Raw genomic sequence first — 27,592 nt, 5'->3', positions numbered from 1 at the left:
AAGAGTCCTTTTATTCCTGCCGTTATCGCCAGTATTGAACCCCCCTCCCAGGCGTCCGCAGACGCGATGCTGCGGCTCCGCGGCTGCAGCCTTCCCGGACGGGGACACGCGTGGGGGCTGCGGGGAATTTCTCGCAGCCCGGGTGTCACCGCGGGGGTGTGCGTGCGTGTGTGTGTGTGTGTTTGAAAACGCAGGCACAGCCCCCGGAGACGCGCCGGGGTGCACGGCCCCGCTCCGGGAGATTTCTCGCTCGGGGTCTGCTCGCTCGAGCAATCTTAATTTTATCCTTTAATCTCGTGGGTTTCTCCGCGGAGTGTCAGAGGCAGGGCGGAGAGCCGGGCAGAGCGGCTGCCCGGGGATTTGGGCTTACTTTAGGTATAAAAGCTGCGCCTCCCAGCGCAGATGAATTGTTTTTGTAACAGTCATTCCGAAACTTCATGGATCAGCCAGGTTTTATTCCTGTTAAACCTCCCGGTCGCTTTGCAGCATGAATTGATCTCTTCTGCTCCTGCCTCGCAGATCTTACGGGGTTTTCTCCATCTCCAGAAGCTCGGCTGTCCCCCCGAGCGGTACCCACGTCCACCAGCCGCAAGCCAAAAGAGGCGGATCCTTTTTTAAATATAGCAAAAAAATATATTTACCCTGCCCTAATGTCCTCAGGCGGCTTTCAAGCACTTACTGCCGATACCGCTGAAACAGAGCTAGAGGTATTGGGCAGCTTTTGGGAAAAAAAAAAAAAAAAAAAAAAAAAAAAAGAGCTTTCCCTCCAGAGCCGGGGTGCCTTGGTCGGTGTTTTAATCGCAGCCCTCGCAGAGGGATGGCTCAGAGCCTGCCGGAGCGGGGCTTTCCTGCTAAAATCCGTGCAGAGCCTGGGAGCGCAGAAGCCGGGGGCTTGGCACCCCCTCCTGGTGTGCGCCCAGACTGCCGGCGGGCGGGACTGGGCTGCTGGGCACCCGGGGCTGCCGGAGAGGAAAGTGGTGGGCAAGTAATTTGCACTTTGAATTCACGGACTAAACATCCGGGATAAAATGCTGCAGTTATGTCTGAGGGCAGCGTTTGAGCTTCACGGGGATGGGTCTTCTTCTTGCATTTAGAAAGGTTGTGCGTGCTTGTTGTCCCGTAACTTCCAGGAAAGTTTTGAAGGGACAAAAAAAATCACACTTGGCCTTGACTTTTTCCGCTATCCCTGGTTTGCAGAAATACTGTCGTGTGCTGCATCACTTCTCGTACTCTTTGAGGCATTTGGAAAAAACAAAAGGGAAAAAAAGCATAAATGGAGAAACGCAGAAAAGGGTTTTAAACTAGATTTTTTTGTTTTAACTTGGTTTTATTCAAGTATTTATGACACCATCAATAGCCAAGAATTTGGGAAAAAAACACTGTGAATTGGAGAAAGGTCATCTGAGGTGAGTCCCACACAACGCTGGCAATACCACCTGGACAGACTGGAGGGAGGAATGGTCCGGTTTGTTTTCAGTAAATCGGAATAATTCCAGAGTGGCACGGAAGCTCTGCAGCAAAGGCTGTGAGGAACAGCCTGCAGCAGGGTCGGGCCTGGGGAAAAGCTGCAGCAACTGCTGCAAGGGCTTTTGTCTTTCCCATGCCTGTGCTGCTGCTCAGCGCTCCCTCCCCAGAGCTCAGATGCCCAGAGAGCGTCAGCAGCGGGTCACCGACACAGCTCTTTCTGCTGGGACTGAGGGGGGTTTTTTCCCCCTCAATTTGTCCTGTATTACACTTCAAGGTTCACGTTTTTACCCACCCACTGAGAGTCAGACAGAAACCCCTCGCCCCTTACTTGTGCCCAACCACCAGGCACAAAGGAACAAACCTTCCTCCTTGGGCGTGCACTCAGTGGAAGGAGACAAGGAGGGATTACCACGTTTTAATAAAAATCAGTTAATTTTTTTGCCAGGCTGGGACGTGGGATAATTCCCTTCTTTGAAATCCTCAGCACAGGTGAGAAGCCAGTACCAACCCTCCCGTTCCCATTAAGGCTAATGGACTGAGGTCAGCCACATCCAAATTTGCAATGAATTTTATGTGTGCATGCAGCCACTTGTTTTCCCATTAAAAAAAAAAAAAAAGAGAAAAATACAAGTCTGTAATTGAAGCTGCTGCAATTGCAGTTTTGGAGCACCCCTACAGCTCGCCCAGCATCCTGCCGTGCACGATTGTATGTATGTGCTGCATCTCTCCCACTCTCCCCCACCATTAATTCTTAGATTCTTAGTGATTAGTATTTGTATTGCTTATTCTGCAAGTTCGTCTAAGATGTCTGATTATTTGTTTGAATTAATATTATATAATTTTTTTAACAATGCTAATGGAAATGTTTAGAATATATGATTTTTACACTTGTAGTGTGTTTCTGTACAAAGGCATCTTTGACTCCTTATATATTTTGGACATTATGATTGATTCCAGAGTAAGATCTAGGCTGTTAAAGCCCATAGATATATAGTTTTTATTATTTGTATTCCCAAAGTAGAGAGAAATCTATATAGATAATAGAATCCCAGCATCATGTAAATACATGTAAATAAATGAATAGGCTGTCCCAAAGATGTGAGAAATGGCAATGGCCTGTAACGTGGTTTGTTACATTTGTGTTTTTCTGAATGCTGTAATTGAGCAGAGCAGTTCCCTGTGATTAATTATCTGAGTCAAAGATGCCAAGCTATCAACAAAGTCTTGTTCTGCTTTATTAATTCTGTCCAAACAAGAGCATCCCATTTAGACCTTTTTGAATATTAAAATTTGTTTATTTTTCTAGCTATGGACAGGGACAAATCACCAGGCAGTGAGGCTTTTTTTTCCTTTGAATATTTTAATTTAGGGAGGTGTCCCCCAGCTTCTCTGATGTTGGCCAGCCTATGTCCTGAAGTCATATTTCAACTGATTGCTCAGTTAATTAAACTGTCACGTTCTGTTAAAAACTCCAGAACCTGATGTTATTCGTGCTTCCAGTTCAGATCTCCAGGGTCCAAGGCTGAGTGACTAACTGTGGATTGGAGCTTCAGCCCTTCTGCACATTCCCAAAAAGGGGAGAAAATTTCAGTTGAGGAAATGTAATTCATGCCAAACATACTTGTAGCTTGAGGTTTCATCAATTATCTAGAATCTGATGCAAAGATAATTGAATTATCCCAAAGACTTTGACAGGTTGGATGAGATTTTTGGAAAAGAAGCTGCTGTTTGAAAATTAATTGCACCATAGAAGGTCTTCCTCATCGAGTGTGAAGGGGGATGCCTACAATTTACCCACCCCAGAATCACGTTGCCAGCTGGCCAGGTTTCTGACAGCCTCGCCTTTCCGATGGCAGCAATTGTAATTTTGCAGCTGGTAATGCAGTCTCGGGAGACTGCGTGTCCCAGCATGAAAGGGTCCACTCTGCTTGAAGCAGCTATGCATAGCTAAATAAACCTGTTAGAAAACATGCCTGCTTCTACCACTGCTCAGCCAGAGGAGCAACATCAGCCGGGACCGATGGGCTTGGCAGTGGAAAGAAGATCAAGCAGTGTGGAAGGTCAGAAAGAGAGTCTGGAATACAGACCCCCTTGGGAATTTTACCACAAACTGCAACTTAAGACAGCCTGGCAGACCAGGACTCCGTAGTACATTGAATCCCGCTTCAACCCCAACATATACATTGAAACCTAAAGCTGGATCTGCAAAACAGACCCTTCAACCACACACAGTTACATGGAACTAAGGAGAAATCTGTGTGCAGTATACTGGAGAATGGGACTGGCTGTATTATGGCTCTCTTTAGACTGCCAGTTATTATGCATGTTTGTAGAGGACTGGGTGCAAACTTTTTTGACAGAAGATTTTAATTTAGTGTTCCCTAAGTGAGTCATCCCGTTCTTTCACATTTGCTCACCTTTTGAATATTTTAGTCTATTACCAGTCTCTTAGGTTATGTGCCAATTAAATAATTCCATTCATTATGCAAAAAACATATATAATAGTTCATTATCCTCAAACCAGCCTCTGGGCACGTGTACAAAAATGTATCAAAGAGCATCAGTTAACAAAAATAATATCAAAAGAGAAAATGCAGTTGCTATAGGGTGTCGATCAGCTGCAACATCCTGCCCAAGAGATGGCTTCATCTCAGCCCTGAAAAGATCCCCATGTACCTTTTATGCAATTTACAATTTATGAGTCTTAATTACTGAGTGTTTGTAAAGAGCTTTGGAACACTTGGATGAAAGATGTTGCAGAAATCTATGTAATGATTATTAATTCCATAATTTTCTCATGGCTCAGCACCACCAGCAGGACAGTTACATCGCAGAGGGATGACACTGCATCGATCCATCGTGACAGGGGATGTAAGAGGCAGAACTGCAGCTGCCTCCTGCGGTCCCTGCACCACCTGCAGGATTTGTTTCGGGACCCTCGTGGTGTCTTGCTAACTGGGCCCCATGGGTCAAGGTCCTGGGGATCAAGCCCAGAAATGTCGTGGCATAAAAGAGCTTGAAGAGGAATTGGGCTGAGGGTTACGTGTTTGGACAGCTAATTCCTGTTCACCGGTATGGAGTGCCAAAGCCCACGGGAAAGCAGACATGGTTTGTGTTTCTTCCATGCTCACCGTCGCTGGAGTTCGTTGCTCTCAGCTGGCTCTCCAGCATTCACGGGAATTTCAAAGGCATGAGGTTTGCTGCACGGATCAGGTGTAGCTGTGTGATTTTGGGACAGCTGCTTTCTGGCACCGTGCCTCAGTTTCCTCATACATAAACCAGAATTTATAATAATAGTCTTTATAAAGTGTTTGTAAAGCATTTGTATCATATACTGCTCTTCAGAGATCAACGTAAGCAATGCGTTATAACTACAAACGTCCTTTGTAGCTGAGAAAAGAGAAGATCTGCCTCGGGAGGATGATTAAGAGGATTTTTGTGGCAGGACCCGGGACGCAGACGGAACTGACGTATCGGACACTCTGCTTTCTAGCACCCACGCAGCGTCCCCACATCCTGACCGGTGCTATGCTGCCTGGCAGGGTTTTCTGGTCACACTGCACCAATAACCGGGTAGTTTGCGATGGAATGACAGAGCTGCGGGAAGCGCTGCCGCGTTTCTGGTACCACACGAGTGCACCGACCAGTGCCGCCATGTAACCCACGCGTGGGGGGCGGCTTTCGCCTGCAGGGACCAGGGCCTTGCTCGGACGGGGACCCGTGGCTTGTGGCTGCCTCCATCGGGACTGCAAAGTCCACACACCCCACGCCGGTGCTCAGACAGAGGTGAGGTCTGTCGGGCTGTCACGTCTCCTCAGCTGCAGCCCCTGTGGCCAAAGGGGACATTTTGGGCCCACGTCTCAGAGGTCTCCAGGGTGCTTCACACGGCACCTTGGCTCTTGCCAGTGCTGCCATGCCGCTCCCTCCTGTCCCTCGCTCGCTGTCACCTCTCCTCAGGGCAGGCTGTCACCCTGCGCCCACGGGACGTGCCCAAATTGCCGGGGCGGCCCCAAAACACCTCATTCAAGGCCCTCGTGCCCTCATCCAAGATGGCCGACCACGCCTCACTCCGCCGTGCGTCCCTGGCCCTTATCAAAGATGGCCGCCCCCGCCGTGGACACCCCCCCCGCCCGAGAGCTTCTTGCCCTCATCCAAGATGGCCACCTCGACTCGCGGATTGGCTGGTCTGCCCGACGCCGGGACGGCCATGTTGAGTGAGGCGGGGGCCGCGGCCGCATCCCGTCATGCTTGGCGGCCGCCGGCTGCCCGGAAGAGGGAGCGGGGCGGTTGTTGACAACATGGCGGCCGCTGGCGCCTCCGCGGGAGGAAGAGGCGGAGGGAGAGGAGGCAGCGGGCGGAGGAAGGAGTCTCATTCATAGGGAGCCCGGCTCGCTGCCCTTGCCCCCTCCCTCCCCTTCTTCCCCCCCTCCCCAGCGGCCGCCTCGCCCCCTCCCTGGCACCATGTCCTTCTTCAGGCGGAAAGGTAGGGGGGCGGCGGGCGGGAGGCCCGGGGCTGAGGGGCGGCTGCCGGCTTCGTCCCCCGCACGCCTGCTGGGCCCCGGCCCAGCCTCTCCGGGGACGGCGACCGGGCCCCGAGAGGAAGCTCGGCCCCTGAGGAGCGGGCTCCCCGCAAATGACGGTCAGTCCCGGCACCTCCCGGCCCCGGCGGCGGGGCCCTTTTCCTCCCTCAGGGTTCGGGGAAGAGGTCGGGGGGGCCGGGGCTGCGCGGGGGTCGCCGCCGCGGGGCCTCGGGCTGCGGGCTGCGGTCCGCCTGCCTGTCGGGGCTCTCGCCGTGAGCTCGGGCAGCCCCGGCTGCGGGCGGTAGCGAACGCCGGGCTGCAGGCGCCGTCCTTCCCGGGGCGGCTCTGGGAGCGGCGGTGGCTGCAGCGCTCGCACGGCTTTCCACCCTTCTTCTGTACGGGGGCAATACAGCTTAGCGATTCTGAACCAGGTGGCTTGTGCAGTTAGGTGGAGTGGTATAGAATGTCTGATGCCTCAGGCAGTTTTTGAGCCTCTTTAACTGCTTGCAGAATATTTTTTTCACGATGCTGATATACGTGGTTCTATAAAATATAATAAGCTAAGTATGTTACAGCAGTAGCTAAAAACCCTAGTTGAAAAAGGGACTTATCACACTGAGTTCTTCAGAAAAGCCAAAGGAGTCATTGACAAGGTATTTTATAACATGTTTGTTGATGTTACGAAGCACAAGTTAAGATGTGACATTTAGGACTCCTGAAATATTTATAATATTCCTATAGCACAAATGGATATAGTTTAAATGTGCTTTGAGCATGAAGTGTTTTGAAGGCACTTGTGCTACAGCTTGTGATGAAATGTGGTGTAGTGTGCTTTCAATCTGCACAATATGTGGTTTGAGTGGTTTTTGTTGAAAGTGGCACCTTTTAGGAAGGGCCTCTTGGGAAAGTAGTTCTGTTATCTCGTAATGCTGTAGTTCAAGCAATATGACCATTGCTCTTCCAGCAGTGGCTGATACAGCGCTCTCCTAAAGTATTTCTCGGTTACTAAAGCTCAAAATGTACATCTTGGGAGGCAAGACTGTAAGTTAGGAGGAAAGAACGTATTATCTGAGATGATAATATGTTTTTGCTCTTGACTGGCACATCCTGTTGTAAGCTTGTTCAGCCAAAGTAGCAGCGTCAAAAATTTCATTCTTTGTGGAGGTTAGTGCAGTAATCCTGGAAGAAATGAGTTTAAACTTCTGTTCATATTAGTAGTTCTGAAGATTCTTGAAGACCACTGCAGGTTTTGCAAGTGCCATAATCCTTTTTGAGGTGTTTACATACTAATGTTGAGCTGCAGAATAAAACTTTCATAACTGCTTATAAACTGCTCAAAAATAACTTCTGCTGCTTCGTTGATGAAGAGAATTGTGGAGCTGATGTTCCATCCTGACGCGTAATTGTAGGAACAATGTAAGCTTTGACCAAAACTTTCTCAGGGAGAAAGTAATGAAATGGCTAATTGAGTATCTGTTTGTGTTACTTTGCTTAAAGGACCTTTGGTCAGAGAAGCACAGTCAGAACTAAATGCCCAAGAGGTGCTGTTAAGGAGAGGAGAGAAGTAAGCTTTCATCTGGGTTGTACATAAAATAATATTGTTTTGTATTTCTCCATTTTAGATACTGGCTTTTAGAGATGATCTTAAACTGCAGCTGGGAGAAAAGCAACAAATGAAGGCTTATGATAAAACTCTGTAGACCAGACACATGCAGTCCAAAACCATATAAAAGCATCAGTGTCTTTGGGTTGAAGTATTGTTGTTGGGTAAAAAGAAAACCAATTTTTTAAAGTGCAAACATGTAGAAAAATCTCAAAAATAATAGTGAAATAGTTTTTTAATATGTGCCTTAAAGGTCTAGAAAACTGAGGGTGGATAATACGTTGAGAAATTAAACTATAACAGTTGGACCAGCAGCTGGGGGGCTTGAAGGCAGATTATGAAATTGTTATCAGCGAAAACAGCCAGACTACATGCCCATTCACTGGGCATATCTTGGAAATAACGTACACAGTCCTGCCAGCTGGCCAACCTCTGATGAAGTTACATATTGCTTTTTGTGTACGTACATGCGTGAACAGTTTAGGTTTGTTCGTTCGTGTCTTTCAAGATGTGAATTACAATTCTCAAATATCACGTGGCCAGCTTGCGTTGGTTTGATGCGTTAACTGCTTTGTGAATGGATTTGCTACTGGAAATTCTCACAAACTTTTAGTCCTCGGTCATCATGTACCGCAGTTATCTCTCTGGCTTCACACAGATACCAAGTGACATCCGTTTTTTGAGGAAAGTGAAAGTAAACTCCTTTACTGAGACTTCACTCTCTAAAATTTGGTCTTGTCACATACGGGAGTTTTCTTTTGTCCCCTGCTGTTACTTCTTAATTTTGTTCTGCTTGAAGCTGATGGGGACAAAAGAAGCCTGTGTATAAAGAGGTTGGGAACATGAAGTTTGTATTACCAGTAATAAGTAGGTGATTAGACAGAGAGGAACTGACCAGTTGGTAAGAAGGAACAGATATATGTAAACTGAAAATGGGCTTATGGAGGACTCTTCTGTCGAAACTCGGGAATCATTGCTGATAGTTAGGAACTGGTGTGGTGAATCAACTATTGGAATACTTTTAGAAAGATGAAGGTTCGTAATACTGTATAGAGGTTGCTTTGTCCCCATTGTACCTCAGTGTTACTTCAGATGTGCAGATTTTCTTCAGTGATTTTTCTCCTGCATATCAGCACACCCCCAGTTATGTAAAAACTGGTTATTCTCACTGTTCACAGCTGCATCTGGCTGCAAGAGTTCAGTTTTAAAAGAATCCAGCTCTTTTAAGGGATACTTATTGGAGAGAGAATGTGCTAGCTGCTAGCTTAAATCTTAAATGCTGAGTTGCCAGTTTGCAGACCTGCAACGTTTTTAGTTCTCACATCGAAGGCTGGCAGCACGGCAGTGCTGCAGCTGCCGCCGTGCAGGACAATTATGTAACCAGAGACTGAAGTTTCCCTTTAAAATATTTAAAATACTTAGGTCAGACTAGGAAGGTGGGTTTTTTTAAAAAAAATCTGCTCGTGTTTTGTGATGTAAATGTTTGATTGTGCTGGGTTATGATTTGTGGTTACGTTTGGAAGGACTCCACAGTCGGTGTTCAAAGATGACCTATTTGTAGTAATAATCCCAGCCTGGAGCAGCCAGGGAAGGTTTCACTAGTAGATCATGTTCTTCAATATCACCACTTAATTTGTTTCTCATGCCATCCTGTTTATGTACTCCTTCAGTTTCTTTATTTTTGTTTTAAACAGATCTCCTCATTTGCTTCCTTTAGGAGCTTCCTTTAAAAAATAAAAAAAAAATTGCTTTTCCATCACAACTTTTTTTAACTATTATCTTCCTGTCAGTTGCTTGCCATAGGCTCGATTGTAGTTAACCAGTATTATTTGTAAGAGAATTAACTATTTGCGGTGTGTTTCCAGAACATTTCTGTGGTATCCATCATGACTGGGGAGTCGTGGGCTGGTACCACATACGTCTCTCTGGCTGTGTGTGTCATGCTGCTCTTCCTGTGATACGAGGGAGATGTTGTTTTTAGGTGTATGATTTCTAGTTCGCAGAGAGCATCTGCCAGTGCCCTGCTCTTAAAACACATCTATCCCATTCTTTCAAGTTAATGCTATTTATTAAAGTAACCTTGAATGTGGCCTTGCTTTAATCATATAGGCAGCAAGCATCTTTTTCAATGTTAATTTTAACATACTATATTTCATTAAACTTAATTCATGGATGATAAGGTTTTGCTTTTGAAAATAAACCAACACAAAGGCTTTGAAAGCCTCTGTCAGTTACTAGATGTGCAGATTTAAATACGAGAGATTAGTTTTAACAAAATGATAGTTTACATCTGCCTTTGATACTTGCTGAAGTTGGGAATTTTATGTCCATTCTCTGGTAAATGCCGTTAGTCACCCAAAATAGCATTAACACTTTCCTTTGTATTTTACAGTGAAAGGCAAAGAACAAGAAAAGACCACAGATGTGAAAGCAATTAAAAGTAAGATCAATATTTGTTTTGTCTATAAATTCAGGTATCTAATATCATTTGCCTATTTTTTTAACCAGTGGAATAATTTCCTTGCCACTGAGTGCAGATGTGACCTATGCATTAAAAACAAAACAAACCCAAAAACTTAATTCTGTTTCTGAGTATTTATAGTAGCTAATCTTTCCTAGTCATCTTGCTGAATCTGTACGTACAGAAGGTTATTAAATTATGTCAGACATGAGCTTTAATTCAAAGTGATCATGCAATTCAGTCACCTTGCAAATAGTGGTTATTCCTTATCTACAACAAATTGCTTCTGAAGTTTCTTGCTTACATGTAGCATACTTTGCAGTTTTTAAAATGCAGCTTAACTGTGTCTGATTTGCAAAAGAGGCTGCCAGTGTCTGATTTAACTTTGACTGATGTGGCTTGTGAGACTGAAGATCTGAATCTTGGTCAAAATGAATAGCTATTCTAATGCTGCTCCATGTGATACAGAAATCTTGCTGCTAAATCTGTTAGGAGAGAAAAAAAATCTTGTTGGGAAGGAATTTTACAAACTGTGAGAAAACAGGATTATTTACCCTGTCAGTTTTTATGGCAATACTAAAAGGAGATGAGGTAATTTGTGTGAATCTGATCTGTTACTTTTATATCCTCAGAAAAAATCCTGTTTCTGTACTTGTTAATGTGTTATCTGGATATCAAGAGAAAATTAAAGGCTTTTTTCACCTTGGTGGTCTGTCTTTCAAATCAAATATAGGAAACAGTAAGTTGCATCCATTTAATAGCACACCCCATGATTTCAGTGCAACTCCAATCTCCAATGACTAGCTGAAAGAGGTTACATTACCTGTAAATAAAAATAAATTTGAAAATTTATCATATTGTACATTGTGAGCTGCTGCAAACAGAGAGCATCTTTCCAGTTTGGCAAGCAGCTACTCCACGATCTGTATGATGTTAGGTTAGCGATGTAGTGCTATCTGGAGGTTTTGGAACAGGTGTTTGATCCTTAGATTAAGTAGAATAATTTTTCCTCAAATGTTCATAATATAAAATAAAATTTGAATCTAATTCACAAAAGCCTAAACCGTTATGAGGAGTGTGGCTCTGGTTCTACACGAGTAGCCTCCAGCAAGTTTTTCCCAGTTCCTGTCATCAGCCAAGCAAGTGGCTGCCATCCATTGGCCTGGGAAAAAGTGGCAAGCAGTGTCTTGGTACCAAACACTGCAACTGGAGAAACACTTTGCAATAGCTTAAACATTTTAACTCTCCTATACCGTTGCTCCTAAGGTATCTGTTACCATGACGTGCAAGTGTGAAACTGTCAACTTCTGTCATCATGTGTCACAAAATTGTGAATAAAAATAAAGTTATGCAGCATGAAAGTCATCAAAACCAAGTTGCTTGACACCTTGATGAAACACGTTGTTAGAAGTAGTGTGCTGAGATAGCATGTCATCTGACTTGCTTTAGGAGTCAGAGGTGTAAGATGTCCCTGCATGACATCCTAATCAAATGCAGTTTGCTGAGAGCTTTTGAAACTGCTATGAGCGTGTTTTGTTTTTTTCAGCTTTGTCATCAATTAACAATTAGTTGATGCTTTTTCACTGGTAGAGTTTTGTGTGAGGAATTTCTTCCCTGTTCTCTTTGGGCTTAAATAGCCAGTCGTGTTCTAAAACACCTAGAGGAGGTTAAGGCTTATAACCTGGGTTTCATTGGAGATATTTCCTTATTGCTTTTTTATCTTAAAACCAAATAGGGGCAAAGAAAATATTTTTGAAAAATATCCTTGTTAAAACTCACAGATAGCTTTGTAGTTCAGGATTTTGCTACACATTTTAGCCTTCAAAAAGGTATGGAAATGGATTGGCAAGAATATTGCAACTAAGCTAAATTGTTGACGAAGTATTAAGCTGTTACAATAGTGGTTATCAAGGAAGCAGGAAGACTCAAGAATAATATTTCATGTGTAAACTTAGACTTGGCGTCTTTTAGCTACTGAATAAGGAAAATGTGGGTGGGTACCACTGATCTATTAGAAGTGAGTTTATTCTTGCTGTAATAAAACTTATTTCTGTGGTCTTTACTTTTATCAGACCCTTGATCAAAGATGACACACAGTGGTACGATGAGGTTTTGAATATGATTGACCCTTGCAAACTCTCTGGCATATCTTGGGGTGCTTAGCATTGGATGCTGCTTAGAAGAGGTCTTGGGATCCTTGTCTTTTAATCGTTCCTGTCTTGATTCCAGCTCCAATACCCGTACATTCCCCTCAAAGAAGCACTAGAAATCATGCCTTGCTGGAGGCTGCAGGACCAAGCCATGTGGCAATTAATGCCATCTCTGCCAACATGGACTCTTTTTCTAGCAGTCGGACAGCTGCCCTTAAGAAGCAGCCAAGTCACATGGAAGCTGCTCATTTTGGAGACTTAGGTAAGGCTTCATCAGCTCTGTAATAATGTCAGCATTTCTTCTTATTTTATGGACGTTACTGGTATGCTCACCATCCTTTGGTTTTCAGGCAAGTAGATTAGGTAATTGAAAAATTTGACTGTTGTTACCATAGCATCTGTGTTACCCTAGAAGGGTTTTGAATGGGGACAGTACATTTGTTTGTTAAAAGAGGTTCCTTTACTTTGTGTACCACCATTATGTTGGAATCGTCTCTTCACCAGTTGCATTGCAAGACTTTTTTTTTATCTAATACCCACGTCTGTAGCACAATATGGAGTCATTCCCTTGATATTTTTCTTTAGGCAGATCGTGTCTGAATTATCAGGCTCAAGAGACCAAATCAAGCCTTTCAAAGACCCTTGAACAAGTTCTGCAGGACAATGTAGCCCTCCCTTATTTTATCCAGTTTATGGAACTCCGCAGAATGGAACATTTGGTTAAGTTTTGGTTAGAGGCTGAAAGCTTCCACTCCACAACATGGTCCCGTATAAGAGCACATAGCCTGAACACAGTTAAGCAGAGCTCTTTGGCAGAGCCGGTGTCACCCTCAAAACAGCAGGAAATTGCGTCATCATCTCCAACTGGATTGCTTGAGGAGAGACTGGAGGATTCTAGCACAGTCTGTCTGCTCAGGACCAAGCCAGTGGCTTTGGACAAGAACGACAGAACTAACAACAGCCAGAACCACGTGCTCTCGGGTCAAGAGAGTGATAATACCAGTGTTCTTTGTCTGAGAAAACCCGAGACAGGGACCCATTCCGTTCCAGCTGATCAGCAAGAATCTTCCAAGCTTACAGTATCAAACAGAAACAGCCCCTCCTCTGCACTGAAAGACTTGTCAGGAAAACTAATGAAAAGTAAGTGCCCTGTGTTCCCTTTCTTTGAAAAGGTGGGGAGATGGGGAACATACCAGCTGCTGCTTGCTTTGTACAGTGAGCTGCCTCGGTTCTCACGTGTTCTTAGTAGGCGTGATATGATGTTGTGAGGAGGAAAATAATTTTGTATATCGGTAATGTTAACTTGCTGTATAAGCTAATGGTCAATTTGAGCTATGTGTTGTTTGACTGTCTGGTTGTTTAAATATAAATGTGCTGCTGAAGAGATTTCAAAATCATTATGTACTCTAATAAGCTTAGGTTACTTCTGTTCCTACGTGTGTAATATTAAGAAATGAAGATGAACATTGCAATGTCCTGTTCTTCCCTCACCCATCCCACCCCCAACTTAAATGAATTGCAGAAAATATGGATGATGGGGCTGAGAATTGATAATTAACTTTCCACGGAAGGTAAATATCCTGTATGATGTTAAATGACATAAGTAATGGTCACAAGAGACTTGTAGAGATTTTTGTGTGGAACATACTGTTTTTGTTCTTGGATTTATTTGATAGAGTTCCTCCTCTTGTAACTGATCTGTTCTCATTTGGAATCTACCTCTTCAGAGGCTACTGGAAGTAAGGATGAAATTAAAATATTTACTTCTGGTAGTAAGCTACATGCACAGTAACCTGTTTCCTCTACTTTGCATCTATTCAGTCCTCCCTCATTTGTGCAAGTCTACAGACAAAAAGGAAACACTCCTTTCTTCATATTGGTTCCTTTTGTTTGCCCAACAGTTTCCTTATGTTGCATCTCTTTCTCTTGGTGTTTGTCTTTCTCATATAGTTACTTATCATGTACCTCCACAATACATAACCTCAGCCCCAAAGTATCTTAAACAAACACGATACTTTTGTCATGAAAAGCACCTTTGCTTTCTAATGTCTAAAAAGAATTTGAGAGTACTAGGTCCTTTTTGAGAAATCTGAAAAGTCTGGAGTATAATTTTTTTTCTCTCTTCCAGAGCAGTGTCCCAACTCTCCCTTGATGACATGTAAAGCATACATCTTGTTCTGAGGCATCCCATTTTTAGATTTTTCTTTTAATTCCTTTATAATGCAAGTGGGGTTTTTTTATTCTTTATAATGAGAGCTAGAAATTGGGAACTTCACTGCAGTTCTTGCCACAAAAGTGTTACTTCTGGGACTAAGGTGTGCAGCTGAGGAAGAGGGTGCTGTCTTGTCTGGTGGTAGGGAATTCAGAGCTACATTGCTTTATTCCATGTCACTAGTCAGTCCATGCTGGGCTTATTGTGACCTGGCTAGAGATAACACAGTCACTGCAGCTCGTCAGTAGCAAAGCATCGAGTAGTGGACTGAAAGCTTCATGGGAAGGAAACTTGTTGCCAACAATTAGATACTTGCTTTTCTGAAGAGCAGGTGTTTGTTATTCACTCCTTGTTTTAGACCTATGCCAAGGAATTCAAAGTTTGATTCTGTATTTCTTCCTTGTAGGTATAGAACGGGATGCAGTTAGTACTTTTACCAAATATATTTCTCCAGATGCTGCTAAACCAATACCTATTACAGAAGCAATGAGAAATGACATAGTTGGTAAGAATGTATACTGCCTACTCATTTCAGAGCTTCCTCCTTCCCCATAAAAATGTATCTTTAATACCACACACACTCATATGTCTTTTCATTTTTATGAATTTTGAAGTTGGTTGTAAAAAGATGGTAGATCCCGTTACAGGTATCAGTGCATCTGACCTTTCAGTAGTGCTGTGCAATATCCCCAGAAGAACTTTTAGAGACTTTGCTTAAATTAGTAAAAGAATTCCTTGTGGTTATGGAGGGAATCCAGATTTGAGTCTCAATCAAATATTTTAGCCATAATGTTATCATTCAGCTATCTGCAGTACTTTAAAAGCTCTTTTTGCACAGTCAGAACCAGCTGATTCTAGTGGATTTGAACTGCAATTTTTCATTAACTAGTCATCACTCATGTCTTTCAGCTCAGTCAGCCAAATGCACATTAAAATTAACTTGGTCTTTCTTTGCAGCAAAGATTTGTGGGGAAGATGGACAAGTGGATCCTAACTGTTTTGTTACAGCACAGTCAATAGTGTTTAATGCAATGGAACAAGAGTAAGTTGCCGGAATGGTTTGGCTTCTCGTGTCTATTGTCCTTTTGGAAAAGGTGATTCTGTTAAAAATGTTTATGGAGGTATAACAATATAATCACTTCTTTGTGCAGTCTTCTGTATTTGAAACTGCTCAGTTCTCTTCCTCCAAATCCATTCTTGTGATCACTTGCTTGTGCGTGCATGCTGTTGTTACATTCTTTATATCTTTCTTGTGTCGTTTGTAAACCTGTGCTGTTTCTTGCGTGTTTTGCTTTTATTCCACTAAAAGTGTAAGAATTCTGGGGCAAGAACTAATTGAGTTCATAAGGTGCCTTGAATGCTGTTGACCCTTAATAACTAATTGTTACTCTATCTGTGTGCAGGCACTTTAGTGAATTTTTGCGAAGTCATCATTTCTGTAAATATCAGATTGAGGTGCTGACTAGCGGGACTGTTTATCTGGCTGACATACTTTTCTGTGAATCAGCCCTGTTCTATTTCTCTGAGGTGAGTATTAGGTTTTGGGTTTGCTTTTTTTACTTCTTTCTAGCAAATGGGGAAAAACTATTCGTCCCCTATTGGCTCTAATAAAGATACCTCAAATATAATAAAGATGAGGTGTATCTTTTTCTGGGAGAAAACACATTAAACTGTTTCCTGCCCATGTGTAGAACTATTTCAAATGTTCAGACCTGTACACTGTACTGTAGAATGAGTATTTGTGCATATCTTCTCCAGTTAGTGAGTGCTTTTACGTGTGTCTGCTGTGTAGAAGCTTTGACGTAGTCATCTTAATCTTGCTGAATGAAGTAGTGACTTTGAAAGCCTTAAGAATTTTTACAGATAACAAATAATTCACTAGCTTTACATAGAGAGGATACCAGACTGGAATGTGGTAGGTTAAATGTATGATTTTACTGTTGTGGGGTCCTGTACCTTTAGGGAATCATCTGTTAGAAGTAAAATACTTGTCCTGATAGTCTGACAAGCCAATGTAGTTTGAAACAGCAAGCTGGGAAGATGAGACAATATGCTGAGTTCAATGTAAGCTAAGCATAGCATAAAAATAGTGTTTCCTCTGTCTTTAGTATGATACAAATAAATAGTTGTTTGGAAACTAAATGTGAAAATCAGTACAGAAAAGAAATGTCACAAGTTCATTTTTCTCTTTTCTTTTTTTTTTTTAAACAAACTAAATCTGTCTGCAACACTGTATCTGAAAATTCGGAATATCTATATGCCCTGGTGACAATTTTACATCAGTAATATATGGAGTATGTTTCTTGTTTTAAATGAGAAAGAGCAGGTTTGTCTATGTTTATTAAAAGTTTCTTGCTAAAACTTCTTTAATTTCTCCTCTTTTTTAAATTTCCCTTCCAGTACATGGAGAAGGAAGACGCAGTTAACGTATTGCAGTTCTGGTTGGCAGCAGATAACTTCCAGTCTCAACTTGCTGCCAAAAAAGGCCAGTATGATGGGCAAGAAGCACAGAATGATGCCATGATTTTATATGACAAGTGAGGGAGTTCAACAATTATTTGTTTCTGAAACTCTAATTTTGTGCTTGTAGTTTTGTGTTGCACTGTGCAAAAGGAACTTTTCATTTTCAAACCATAACTGTGCAGTCTTGCGCTGTTATACTGACATGCATTTTATTAAGGTGGCCTTTGATGTGTATACACACAAGAACTTTTCAAATTTTTCTTTATACATGAGGAGAAAATCCTTATAAGGACTCCATTCTTAATTCAGAATTTTCAGGACTTGATGGCTTGAGTTAATGTTTGGTTGTGAAATATCAAAGCCAATTGGTTGCCATTTGAAAATGTAAAGGATTTAAACCTAATAGCAGATGCAGCCCAGTAGAAAAACATTGAGGTTCAGATACTGTTATCCATTTGAAGTAGGCTGTAGGAGCTGTTATCACACATAGTAAAAGCCAAATAGTGCTTGTTCTTAGTATTTCAAAATATTTTCCTTTTTCTAAGGAAGTGACCAGATCCCTTTTAAGATCAGACTTCCCTCTCACTCTCAGTAGTGTAACTTTTTTTCCTTTATTTTGTGCTTCCCCTTAGCAATAATGGAACTGGAAGACAGGCATCAAAGCTGCTTCCAGGAAATGTTTGTTCTTAAGCTTAAGTGTGGGACTCACTGCCACAAGCTTGCTGAGTTATTGCCCTAGTAGGAAATAATAATTGGAGAGGAAGCTAACAATTCACTCTGACTTTCATCAGTCATCCCCCCACTCCTTCCATAAACTCAGTTTTCGATGATGCAATTAGTAGAACAAACGCTGCTTCAGAGTTCTGGGTGTTTCCTGCTTCATTCCTACTTCTGTGCTACAAAGCTGTGTTTGTAAGATTCTGCTCGTCAGTAGTCACATGGTGCTTTGTTTCTTTTATCTGTATCTTCAGGGCAAGGCTTTATCAAAAATATTTCTGTGAATTGGGGATTTTTTTCCCTTGTACTTGGTGAGGATCCATTGTACGTACGTTTTTGAAGCCAGCACCATCTAGTGGCTGCAGCACAATTAATGGTCTTCGGTGGAAAGGGTGGGTACTAACCACCTGCAAAGTTTTGCAAATCCTTCTGTGTTGTCTTCTTCCTCTGTCCGGTGCTGCAGGTACTTCTCCCTTCAAGCCACGCATCCTCTTGGTTTTGATGACTCGGTGAGGTTAGAGATTGAATCCAACATCTGCAGGGAAGGTGGTCCTCTCCCTAACTGTTTCACTACTCCTTTACGGCAGGCGTGGACTACCATGGAGACGGTAAGATACCTTCTTCAGAATGGTTTTGGCAGTTAGTAAAGATGATGTGGAGACTCTGTAGCGTGTCAAGTGTCCCCTTCAGCATCTCTGATTTGTCTTGTTCTTTTACTGGCTTCCTGTTTACCTGGATAACAGAACAGCTTTAGTAAAATTTGCTAGACTATTTTCCCCAGCCTGATTTTGAAAGATACCACCCACTGGCTTCTGTTAATTCTCTGTGAAATGTTTTTCCTGGGTGATTATTGCATTTTAATGGAAGTAACAGAATTTCCTCCTATGTGAATTGCTCTCAGCAGCTTATTATATATCTTTAGAGAATTTTCCTTCCTACTGGTAGCAGTTGTTTGCAAGTCTAATACCAGTGGTGTGCCTAATAGTGTAACTCTGGGATACCTGGATGCTAGAGATTAATTATTTGATTCTGGAGCTGCTGCTGATTTTTTGAACAGCATAGCAAAATAACTGTAAGCCTATTGGGTTGTCAGGCTTTTCCAGAGGGGAAAAAAAATCTGCGCTTCAGTTCCAGTTACTGGAGGATTTGGTTAATACACAGTTATTTTTGTTCATTTTGCAGTAGGATTCAAATTGAAAGCAATGCGGTCGCTAATGTGGAATAATTCTGTGTGGACGCTTTTACTTGTGTACCATCTACACAAGGACTGAGATGTTTGTGTGTCCCTTCTGTTCTGCAAATGATCGACAGTAATTGTGCAGACTGGCCTTGATTAAAGAGGACTCCTTCTTCTGTTTCTCAGGTTTTTTTACCTGGTTTCTTGTCCAGCAACCTTTACTACAAATACTTGAATGATCTCATCCATTCAGTACGAGGAGATGAATTTCCAGGAGGGAATATTGCACTGAGTATTCATGGCCCCGGTAGCTCTCCTGATAACGATTCTATAGGGGGCCTGGATGGCTCTGCCTCCCAGGTATGAGTTTCTTGGTTTGATCCTGTTATAGGAAATGCTGCAATCACTTTTCTGTATCAATATCAAAGTTCCTACACTGTAAGGAAACATTTTGTAATTTGAAGCTTCCCATTCCACTTTAACATTAAAGCCTGTGTTATAGTAGGACGTGTTTAGTCTACCTGCCTCTAAGTTCAAACAAACAGTATTGACATGGAAGGGTATCTGTTGTATTTGTTGTACCTAAAGTCTTGTACTGCTTTTAGTTCTTTGCATCAAAGTTACATTTTTATTAAGCTGTTAATATTCACTGCAGACTGTTTCATAGTGCCCTGACATTTAGGAAGGCTTTTTACTAGAAATAACACTTTTTTTTTATCAATACCATAGTTATAACTTTAGGAAAAAATTGACCCTTGTGAACATGCTGTAGAATTTAAATATAAATATGCAAGTTTTGTGTGCTCAGTTCTATTAAAGTGCCAGATCTTCTGTCCTGAAGGGTCCACTCAGTTCTACGGTTTAAGGCATCTATCTACTCACGCATAGAGCAATGACAGTTAATATCTGACCAGGTGGTGTTCGCTGGTTTGTCTCAGCAGACTTTTCCCTACTATCGTCCTCAAGCTAGCTAGTTGTGCTGGTCTGATAGAAAACAGCCAGACTCCTGACCTTTCCAAAAGAGAGCTCTGACACTTTACTATATTACCACCGATGTGCTCTGAGCTGGGGGGTGATACCTGCATTTTGTTTGCATGTGTATAGTTTGATTGAAAGCTGGGTGTAAAAAAAAAAAGTCCATTGCCGGGTAAGGTGTTCTAATTGTTCATTAAACATGATTAAAGCTATGTGGCTGCTTCTTCGCTGTACTGTGTAGAAACGAGAATGTGACTGGGCTCTTTCAGCTCTGTTACCCTTCCAAAGTCATTGAGAAATGTCCACTGTGTGTTTGCTTTGCACGGTGCCTTGGTTGCGGGCCAGCATCTTCCTTTTTTATTGCCTTTCGTGGTGCTGCTTTCCAAGAGCTGTGTTCCTGTGTGGGCCGGGCCTAGCCTCAGAAACAGGCAGTGGAGCTCATTACACTCTGAAACCACCCCAATAACGTCAGAGGTGTGTTTTTAACCAAGAGCTGTCTGTTCCAAAAATTCTAGCTTTGCTTAATTCGGATGTGAAAGAAGAGAGGATAAGCAGATCCTAGCTTATCTGTAACCAGGTCAGCTTGCAAACTGCAAGCCCAGCTGAGAGCAGAAAAGCTAAGCTAGAACTGCTTTTGCTGAATAGCTTTTATTGAATGCTGCAGTGCTACCATGGGTTTTAAATCCAGTATCTAGACCAACATTATTGATGTACTGTGTTTCAAGCAACTTGGAAGGTGTACTACCTGCTTGTAATATTTTTAGACCTCCTAATTTGCAAGGAGGGAATATTCCCACCTAGTTGCAAAGTAGGAAATAAAATCTGTGTTCTGACCGTCTTGAAATATCCTGCTGCCTGATAGTCTGAGCAGGAGAAACTGCTGGTAATTGGCTTGCTTGGACGATTTTGGAATGAAGTGCTGCATCTTGTGTGCATTCCTACTTATCTGAATAGGAGAATCTCCGGGTCTCTGCATATTTTTGCATAAAGAACAGCGCTTACGCAGAGCAGCAGGAAAGGAGTTTGCAAGGCAGCTGCCATAAATGTTTCTGTTCTATGTTACAGTGCTAATAGATTGCTGTGCATTTGTGCTCTCCCTGCTGTTGCTCTAATATCTCCTTGGCTTTTTTCATAATCTTATATAAATACTCCAGGCCAAAAAGATTAAATGTTTGCTCTCTGTGTATGGGGGAGGCATAGTGTGTTTGGGAATTGCTCACCAAGTGCATAAGAGGGATGAGTGAAGCTGCTGCAGCTTTTGAGGTAGTTCAGTGTGACGAACTCACAAACAAATAGTTTGCATGCACACACAGATCTGTTCAGTTGATAATGCTTAGACAGCAGTCCTTACCCATACGTATGCTGACCTTTACATTGGGTCTTTGGCTCTGTTGATATAACTTTATCATCCTTTGTTTAAAAACAATGTCATACTGAGTTAGGAATTCATTGCTGTGTAGGTGCTCTCTAATTCTTTTATGCTTGCTTAGAGACTTTATAGAGGTTTATCTAAGTGTAAAAGCACTAAAATTGCAGTTTTGTTAAGAAGCTATTAGTTGTCTGCATTGGGCACTAATACTTAAAATTTTTATTTGTAGTCCAATGTCAAAAAGGCTAATGTTAAAATCCTGAAAAATTTTGATGAAGCAATAATTGTAGATGCTGCAAGTCTGGATCCAGAATCTTTATATCAACGAACATATGCAGGGTAAGGTTCACTCAGTGTATCTCATTCTTTCTAGTTATGTGATTCACCTCTGTTTCATTTTTGCTGTGTCCTCCTGCATGGAGAGTACTCCTAAATGCAAGATGTTGCAATCTTAGTACATGTCTTAATATTTGAAAGTAAATTTATTCCAATAGTGTGATTTAACACCAATGTTATAGTGAATGTTTCTCTGACCAGAATGGCAGCCAGAAAAATATTTCCAATTGGTTTTTCTCTCTCCTAGTTATTATTCCTCTTTGACTCCAAAATACAGCTAAGTAGTTCCTATTTGGGGTTGGAACAGAAAAGAATAAGCTCAGGCACCTTTGATATTGTAATGTGCAACTTTGATTTCTCCCTACCCCCATGGTAGAAAAGGGCTTATACTTCATTTCTTTAGCAGATTGCACAGCTATTCTTCTGTTTCTTAAGTTGCTCTTTGTTATAAAGCTTTTCTGCTCTGTGGATCTCATACAGAAATTCTTTGTTTCTATAGCTACCTTGCTTTTCCATTGCATACCAGTCTTCTGTCCTTTTAGGTACTGTAAACTGTTTTCTCCCCAATGACATGTTTTTATGATAGCGTAGAGCACTTGCTAGCACTGCCTGTTGCTATTACATGATTGAGTCATTGAAGCATTTGCCTGCTTCTAGTTTCTAGAAGAATTTTTAAGATACACTTTGAATTCAGATACGTGAGAAGAGCGGGAGATTTTTCCCAATGTATCAATTTTAGGTGGAAGAGGTGGTAATTGGTAAAATGCCAGTCTTCTGACACTAGAGTCTTTATTGTGGTGGCTTTTTTGTTTTCCTGACTGGTAGCTTTTCATAATGCTGAAGTTCTCTTGGTAACCTGTGTGGTTCTTTTACTCCTGCTCTCTTCAGGAAGATGACGTTTGGACGAGTCAGTGACCTGGGACAGTTTATCAGAGAATCTGAACCAGAGCCTGATGTCAAAAAATCAAAAGGTTTGCTTTCCTCTTTTTCTCCATTTCTGTAAACATCTGCAGAACTGCTCTCTTCCTTACTGCAGTCAAGATAAGCAAGATTCTTGACTCTTTCCAGATCTGTTTTAAGCCAAATAGAGATGCTTAGGGGATCATCCTGTACTGAGGCAAAACCCATCTCTGGCCCAAATTCCTAGCCAAATTCTGCTTTTCTGGTCCAGCTGGACTCCTGGGAGTATGAGCAGCCTGTGGGAGTTGGAGCTGTCGATGGAACCTGGCAGGCATGAAAGCCGCTAGCAGCTGAGCTGATGATCAAACCTTCAAAGATTTGGTCTTGAGATGAAAAAGAACTCCAGCTCTCCACATGCTTCCCACCCAGTTTGGGATCTGCTGTTAACGCAGCTTTTCAGCTCTGGTAAAGAGGAATGGTTCAGGCTCAGTGTCTAATGAACTGTGGCTCCACGTAATCCCTTGTTGTTCAGGCCACTCTGTGTTCTCCAACATCAGCAGTGCAAACCCTTCAGAAGGATGGAAGGACTTGGCTTTTATAGAGGCATGCCACAGAGTTTGCTAATATACCTTGCTTGCTGTTTTTTTATCTCAACTAGGGTCCATGTTTTCACAAGCAATGAAGAAATGGGTTCAAGGAAACACAGATGAGGTGTGTCCTCTTTTATGTTGTCCTTGTGACTTACTTTACAGTGTAGATCAGGAAAATGAAGTATTGAGGTTCTTAATCCTGGCTGTTTCTCTGAGTGTTTTTCTGATGCACCAACAAGAACTGTCAGACTCTGTGTACTAAATATAATTTGATTGCATGTGTGAAACTAGTTTGATTTTTGCCAGTGCATGCTGGTTTAACTAATATACTGGTTAACTGTGTGCTTGCAGTCAAGGTTTTTCTTATTATGGTGTTATAAGATATATCTACAATTAGGAGTGGAGGTGCTGTTGTTCTTTGTTTTTTTACTGTGAAGTGACCACTGTACATGGATTACAGGCTGCATTTTTTCCCCCTTGGAGGGGCTTGGACAAGTCCCCAACAGATAAGCCTAAAAACTTCACTAACTGTCTTGGAAATTGCATCAAGCCGTAAATATTCACAATAATTGAAGGTAATGCTGTACTTGGAAACCAGGTGCATTTCCATCGAGGGAGGATACGTTTACTACAAGTCACTGAGTTGTGAAGGTTAACTGCGTCTCCAAGGTTGAGCATGTGAATTATGCTGAGAGGACTGTATTTTTATTTTAAGAACTTGAAGCTATCTGTATTTTGGGATGTTTTTCCTATGGCAGGCTCAAGAAGAGATGGCTTGGAGGATAGCAAAGATGATAGTCAATGACGTTATGCAGCAGGCGCAGTGTGAACAGCCTTCGGAGAAGGTTACGAAGGTAAGGGGGTGGAAAGGCTGCCTGTCTTTATCTGACTTGAGCCAGACTGTGGGAGGAGCAGAGCTCTTGCTTGCCTTCCTAGTGCATCTGAAACCCACGCTGGTAAATGTTCAAACTAGCATAGCGTGATATGAAGAAGCAAAGGTTGGAAGTGCTTCAGCCTACGTATGATGTTGTAGGAATTTCTTAAGACACCTGTAGTGGTTCTCCTGTGCAAGCGTTAAAATTGTCTCTGTTCATTCTGAGTCTCTACAAACTGCCTTACTAGCCCAAAGGGTGATTTGTGTTGCAAGATCAATGCTGTAATTCCTTATTTGAGTTCACACTTGCTGTTTCATGTTAGTGAATACTGGTATATTTGCCTAAAGCATCAGTAAAACTCAGCAGCTGGGAAGTTGTCTTGTTGGGCGCGCTAATTTACACAGTGCTGTGTCTACACTTTAAAAAAGACACGGTAGCCCTGTCCATAGGCTAGTGGTTTGGTGTTGCGTATTGTTGTTTAGTGACTTTGTTGTTGTACAAGTCCACGTGTTCTCTGTTTAAAAAACAAGTTCTAATGCAATGGTTAGATTTTGTGAAATAATGACGACAGCAGTTTTCCAAGTTAATATCTGGTACTTCTGGCTTTCAGGCATCTGACTTTTTTAAAATTAACTTGCACTAGTTTTAATTATTGAAGGTAAACATGTGCCAGAGCCCAGTTATTAGACCCAAACGGATGGATCCATAGTTTCTCTATGTGACTGTTTTCTTTTTAATAGAGCAGTTATATTTAAATTACTTGTATAATGATTTCACTTAATAGATTGGCTGCAAATGATATAATTCCAGTCTGGCTAGATGAAAAGGTCTCTCAGCACAGTATTTAGAAATATCAAGTGGCTGCAGATGCTCTGGATTCAATTAAGCAAGTATGGTTACAGTAATCAGAAGGTTGAGTGTGGCGTGGGATTAGTTTTTTTTTTTTTCTCTCCCAAACTCATAAGCATACCTGGCTTCAACATTTTTAAAGACAAAATGTCTTCCTATTGAGCGATTGCCTTGTATGTTTTAGGGCAAAATGAACTCTAACCCTGTTCTTCCTTTTCCAGCTATGATTTTAGAAATGCCAGAACAGGAAATCTGGTTTTCCGCTTTGAGAATGAGTGAACTTTCCCTTTTGGTGGATTCTTTAACACAGCCAATAAAAACAAAGCACTGTTACTCCAACCGCCGAAATCTCCCTCATTTATAAGGAAGAATTAAAAAGAAGCAATCCTGTACCTCCACTGTAGAGCGTGAAGAAACACTTTTTCCTGTTGTATGTGGCATTCACAATAATGATGGTTTTTAGAGATGAAGACGCAGTTTACGAATGTGTCACTGAGAAACTGTGATCAACTTCACAAATACTTGACCCTGTCTCAAAAAGACTTTTAAGCAAAATATCTGGAATGGGACACAAGCCACAACAAAGAGGGGAAGGTTTTGCTGTAGTTTCTAGTTCTACTACTTGTAATTTTTAAACACATAATTGGAAAGGCCATGGGGCGTGTCCCTGACGTCGGCCATTGGAGAAGTGAACCTGAAATGCTGAATTCATTGGCAGTGAATGACCTAAAAAGTTCTAAGTTTTATTTTTCCTTACTTGAAATAGATGCGTATTCAACTGTAAGATAAATGTATTTTACTTCATAACTACATTAACTCTGAAGGCAGCATAGAATGATAAGGAGCGAAGCCTGGTCAGTGTGACTCTTCTTTGTCGAGCTCTTACACCTGCCTACACAAATCCCCTGCTTCCACCACAGAGCAGACTCGAAAGCCAATCTTGCACTTGTGCAACCCTCTGCTCCCAAGCCACGGCTCTGAATGCAGCCCACGTTTTGAGGAGATTGTACCCTGTAGACTGCTCCATTTTCTTTCCATCCCACGAGCAAGGAAAAAAGTAATTGCTGCCATTCTCCATAGCTTGTTGTCCTCCAACCAACATAGTATCTAATTCCAGATGTTCGGTTTACAAAGAAACACAATTTTTAATGACCTCTGGCCTTCTCCCTGACATTGTCAACACTTGCGACTTGCAAAACCTTTAGTTTTAAGTAAAAAAAGCCACCGTGTTACACAGCACCTCTATTTTTTTCAGTGAATTGATTTTGCAGGGTATCAAAAGTACTCAGTGTCTCACCGTTATGTTATTGCTGCATTTTTAATATACAACACTTCTATTTTGGGTTTTTTGTTTTATGATTGCTTTTTTCCTCAAACTTCTGCAAAAAAATCACTTTACAAAGAACTCAAATCATCTCCAATGTTCAGAATATCTTGATTGACTAGCAAGTGTTATTCTATTGCAATATTCGATTGTATAGAGACACACTGTATTGTCTATAAAAAAGCAAAAAAGGCTGTGTATAGGTTTTTGGTACTATGTACCACCTCTTATTTCTCTCATGCCCAAGTATTCATGTACTTAAAACATACTATATTTAATTGTGTTTTGATTTAAAATATATAAATATTAAAATTTGTGTCAATTTTCTGTTTTGATGGGATTTGACTTTACATGTTTGGGTTTTTTTAAATGTGAGTCTTAGGGGTTTATAAAAAAACCAAACCCCTGAACACTTGCACACACTTCTTAATATTTAATGGATAATGTTAACAGCAGTGTGGTGAAATAACAGTAATTTCTATCTAAATACTAAATAAGAAGGTGTTTTAATCACAGGACCTGTCAGAAGTTGGGCTCGCAGACAGGTAGAAGGGGCAGGGCTTGGTCCTGTAGCACAGTAGTGAACTACACCCACATACTTGAATCCTCTTCTGTGGAGGAAGGCTAAACCCTCGTCTGTTCTGCATGCAACACTTACTCATTTTTCCACCTTGGCAGGATCCAAACTAACCAGCTGAGTGTGTTTAGGGATTACAGGCCACAGGTTTGGGTACAAATACGGCTCAGGGCTGTGTTTTCTTCAGCTGCTGTGCTGCCTGAGGTGGATGTGAGCAGACTTTAGTGGGAGAGGCTTGGCTTATCTTGAGTCGGCTCAGTAGCAAACACCTGGAGTGCTGCAGCTCCTGGAGACTGATAAGAAAAACATCCAGCAAAAAAAGAAGGGAGAAATCGCTGCCAGAGCTCCACTGTAGTTGCGGGGCCTCTCCCTGCCCTTCAAGAGGAAGGTGTTGTGCCAAGCACCTGTGCAGGGCAACTTCTCAAAGCTGCTTTGCTTGAACGGTGGCCAATGGGTAAAGCAAGGCTGGCTTGTTGATTTGGGCCCACCTGCCAGTCTGTCATCTTCTCTCCCTAAGCGGTGCTTAGATTTTAATGGAGCGTTGATCTCCAGGGTTATGGATCTCTGATGCTTGCTATGGTTGTTACTGGTTTGTGCTGGACAGGATGGGTGACATTGAATTTCTTGCCATGTCATGGGTTTGCGTGGCAGATTTGAGTCTCTCCCAGTGCAGGACCTCCCTCCCTGCCTCCTGTCCGGCCTGACGAGCCAGTGTTTATATCGTGAATAAAACAGGTTTGATTGCAGCCCCAGCCCTTCTCTCCTTTACCCCAAAGGGTTTACACATGCTGCAACTGGGCAGGCTGCAGCCTTGGCCTCATTTTTTTATTGGAATGGGGTATTTGGGATAATTTTTCCTGGTTTTGCTGCTTTTTATCTTAGCAAGGCGCCTGTGTGGTCACCACGGAAAACGCCCCGGAGCGGCCCCGGCCCCCCTCGCCCCCCGGGGCCGGCGCCCGCTGCTCCCCCGGGGCGGAACGCGCCCACCGCGGCCTCGAACCCGCGGCCTCCCGGCGCGGCGGTGCCC

General features: G+C 42.3%; 1 protein-coding gene and 1 long non-coding RNA gene across 6 annotated transcripts; both read left to right on the top strand.

Annotated features, from left to right (window-relative positions):
- Positions 1 to 212: 212 nt before the first annotated feature.
- Positions 213 to 4,818, top strand: LOC142417357 (uncharacterized). Its single transcript, XR_012777966.1, has 3 exons — positions 213 to 707; positions 1,337 to 1,406; positions 4,274 to 4,818. It is a non-coding gene; the product is annotated as an uncharacterized LOC142417357 (long non-coding RNA).
- A 902-nt stretch (positions 4,819 to 5,720) lies between these two features.
- AKAP10 (A-kinase anchoring protein 10) lies at positions 5,721 to 26,315 on the top strand. 5 transcript variants are annotated; one of them, XM_075517674.1, is made up of 16 exons: positions 5,787 to 5,950; positions 9,983 to 10,030; positions 12,281 to 12,463; positions 12,787 to 13,341; positions 14,820 to 14,918; positions 15,371 to 15,455; positions 15,817 to 15,940; positions 16,814 to 16,950; positions 17,848 to 17,904; positions 18,057 to 18,201; positions 18,957 to 19,130; positions 21,344 to 21,453; positions 22,339 to 22,421; positions 23,009 to 23,061; positions 23,699 to 23,794; positions 24,886 to 26,315. In XM_075517674.1, the coding sequence occupies exons 1-16, from the start codon at positions 5,929 to 5,931 to the stop codon at positions 24,889 to 24,891; spliced, it is 1,977 nt and encodes a 658-aa protein (XP_075373789.1). In that variant the 5' UTR covers positions 5,787 to 5,928; the 3' UTR covers positions 24,892 to 26,315. The 5 variants fall into 5 exon arrangements, 4 of the variants coding, with proteins under 4 accessions (XP_075373791.1, XP_075373789.1, XP_075373788.1 ...); XM_075517675.1 differs by lacking the exon at positions 5,787 to 5,950 and adding an exon at positions 7,511 to 7,551; XM_075517676.1 differs by lacking the exon at positions 17,848 to 17,904 and having other exon boundaries at positions 5,721 to 5,950.
- The last annotated feature ends 1,277 nt before the right edge of the window (positions 26,316 to 27,592 follow it).

The sequence above is a fragment of the Mycteria americana genome, chromosome 15, assembly GCF_035582795.1.
Source record: "Mycteria americana isolate JAX WOST 10 ecotype Jacksonville Zoo and Gardens chromosome 15, USCA_MyAme_1.0, whole genome shotgun sequence".
Taxonomy (NCBI): Eukaryota; Metazoa; Chordata; class Aves; order Ciconiiformes; family Ciconiidae; genus Mycteria; species Mycteria americana.
This window is presented reverse-complemented; position numbering and strand designations above follow the sequence as displayed.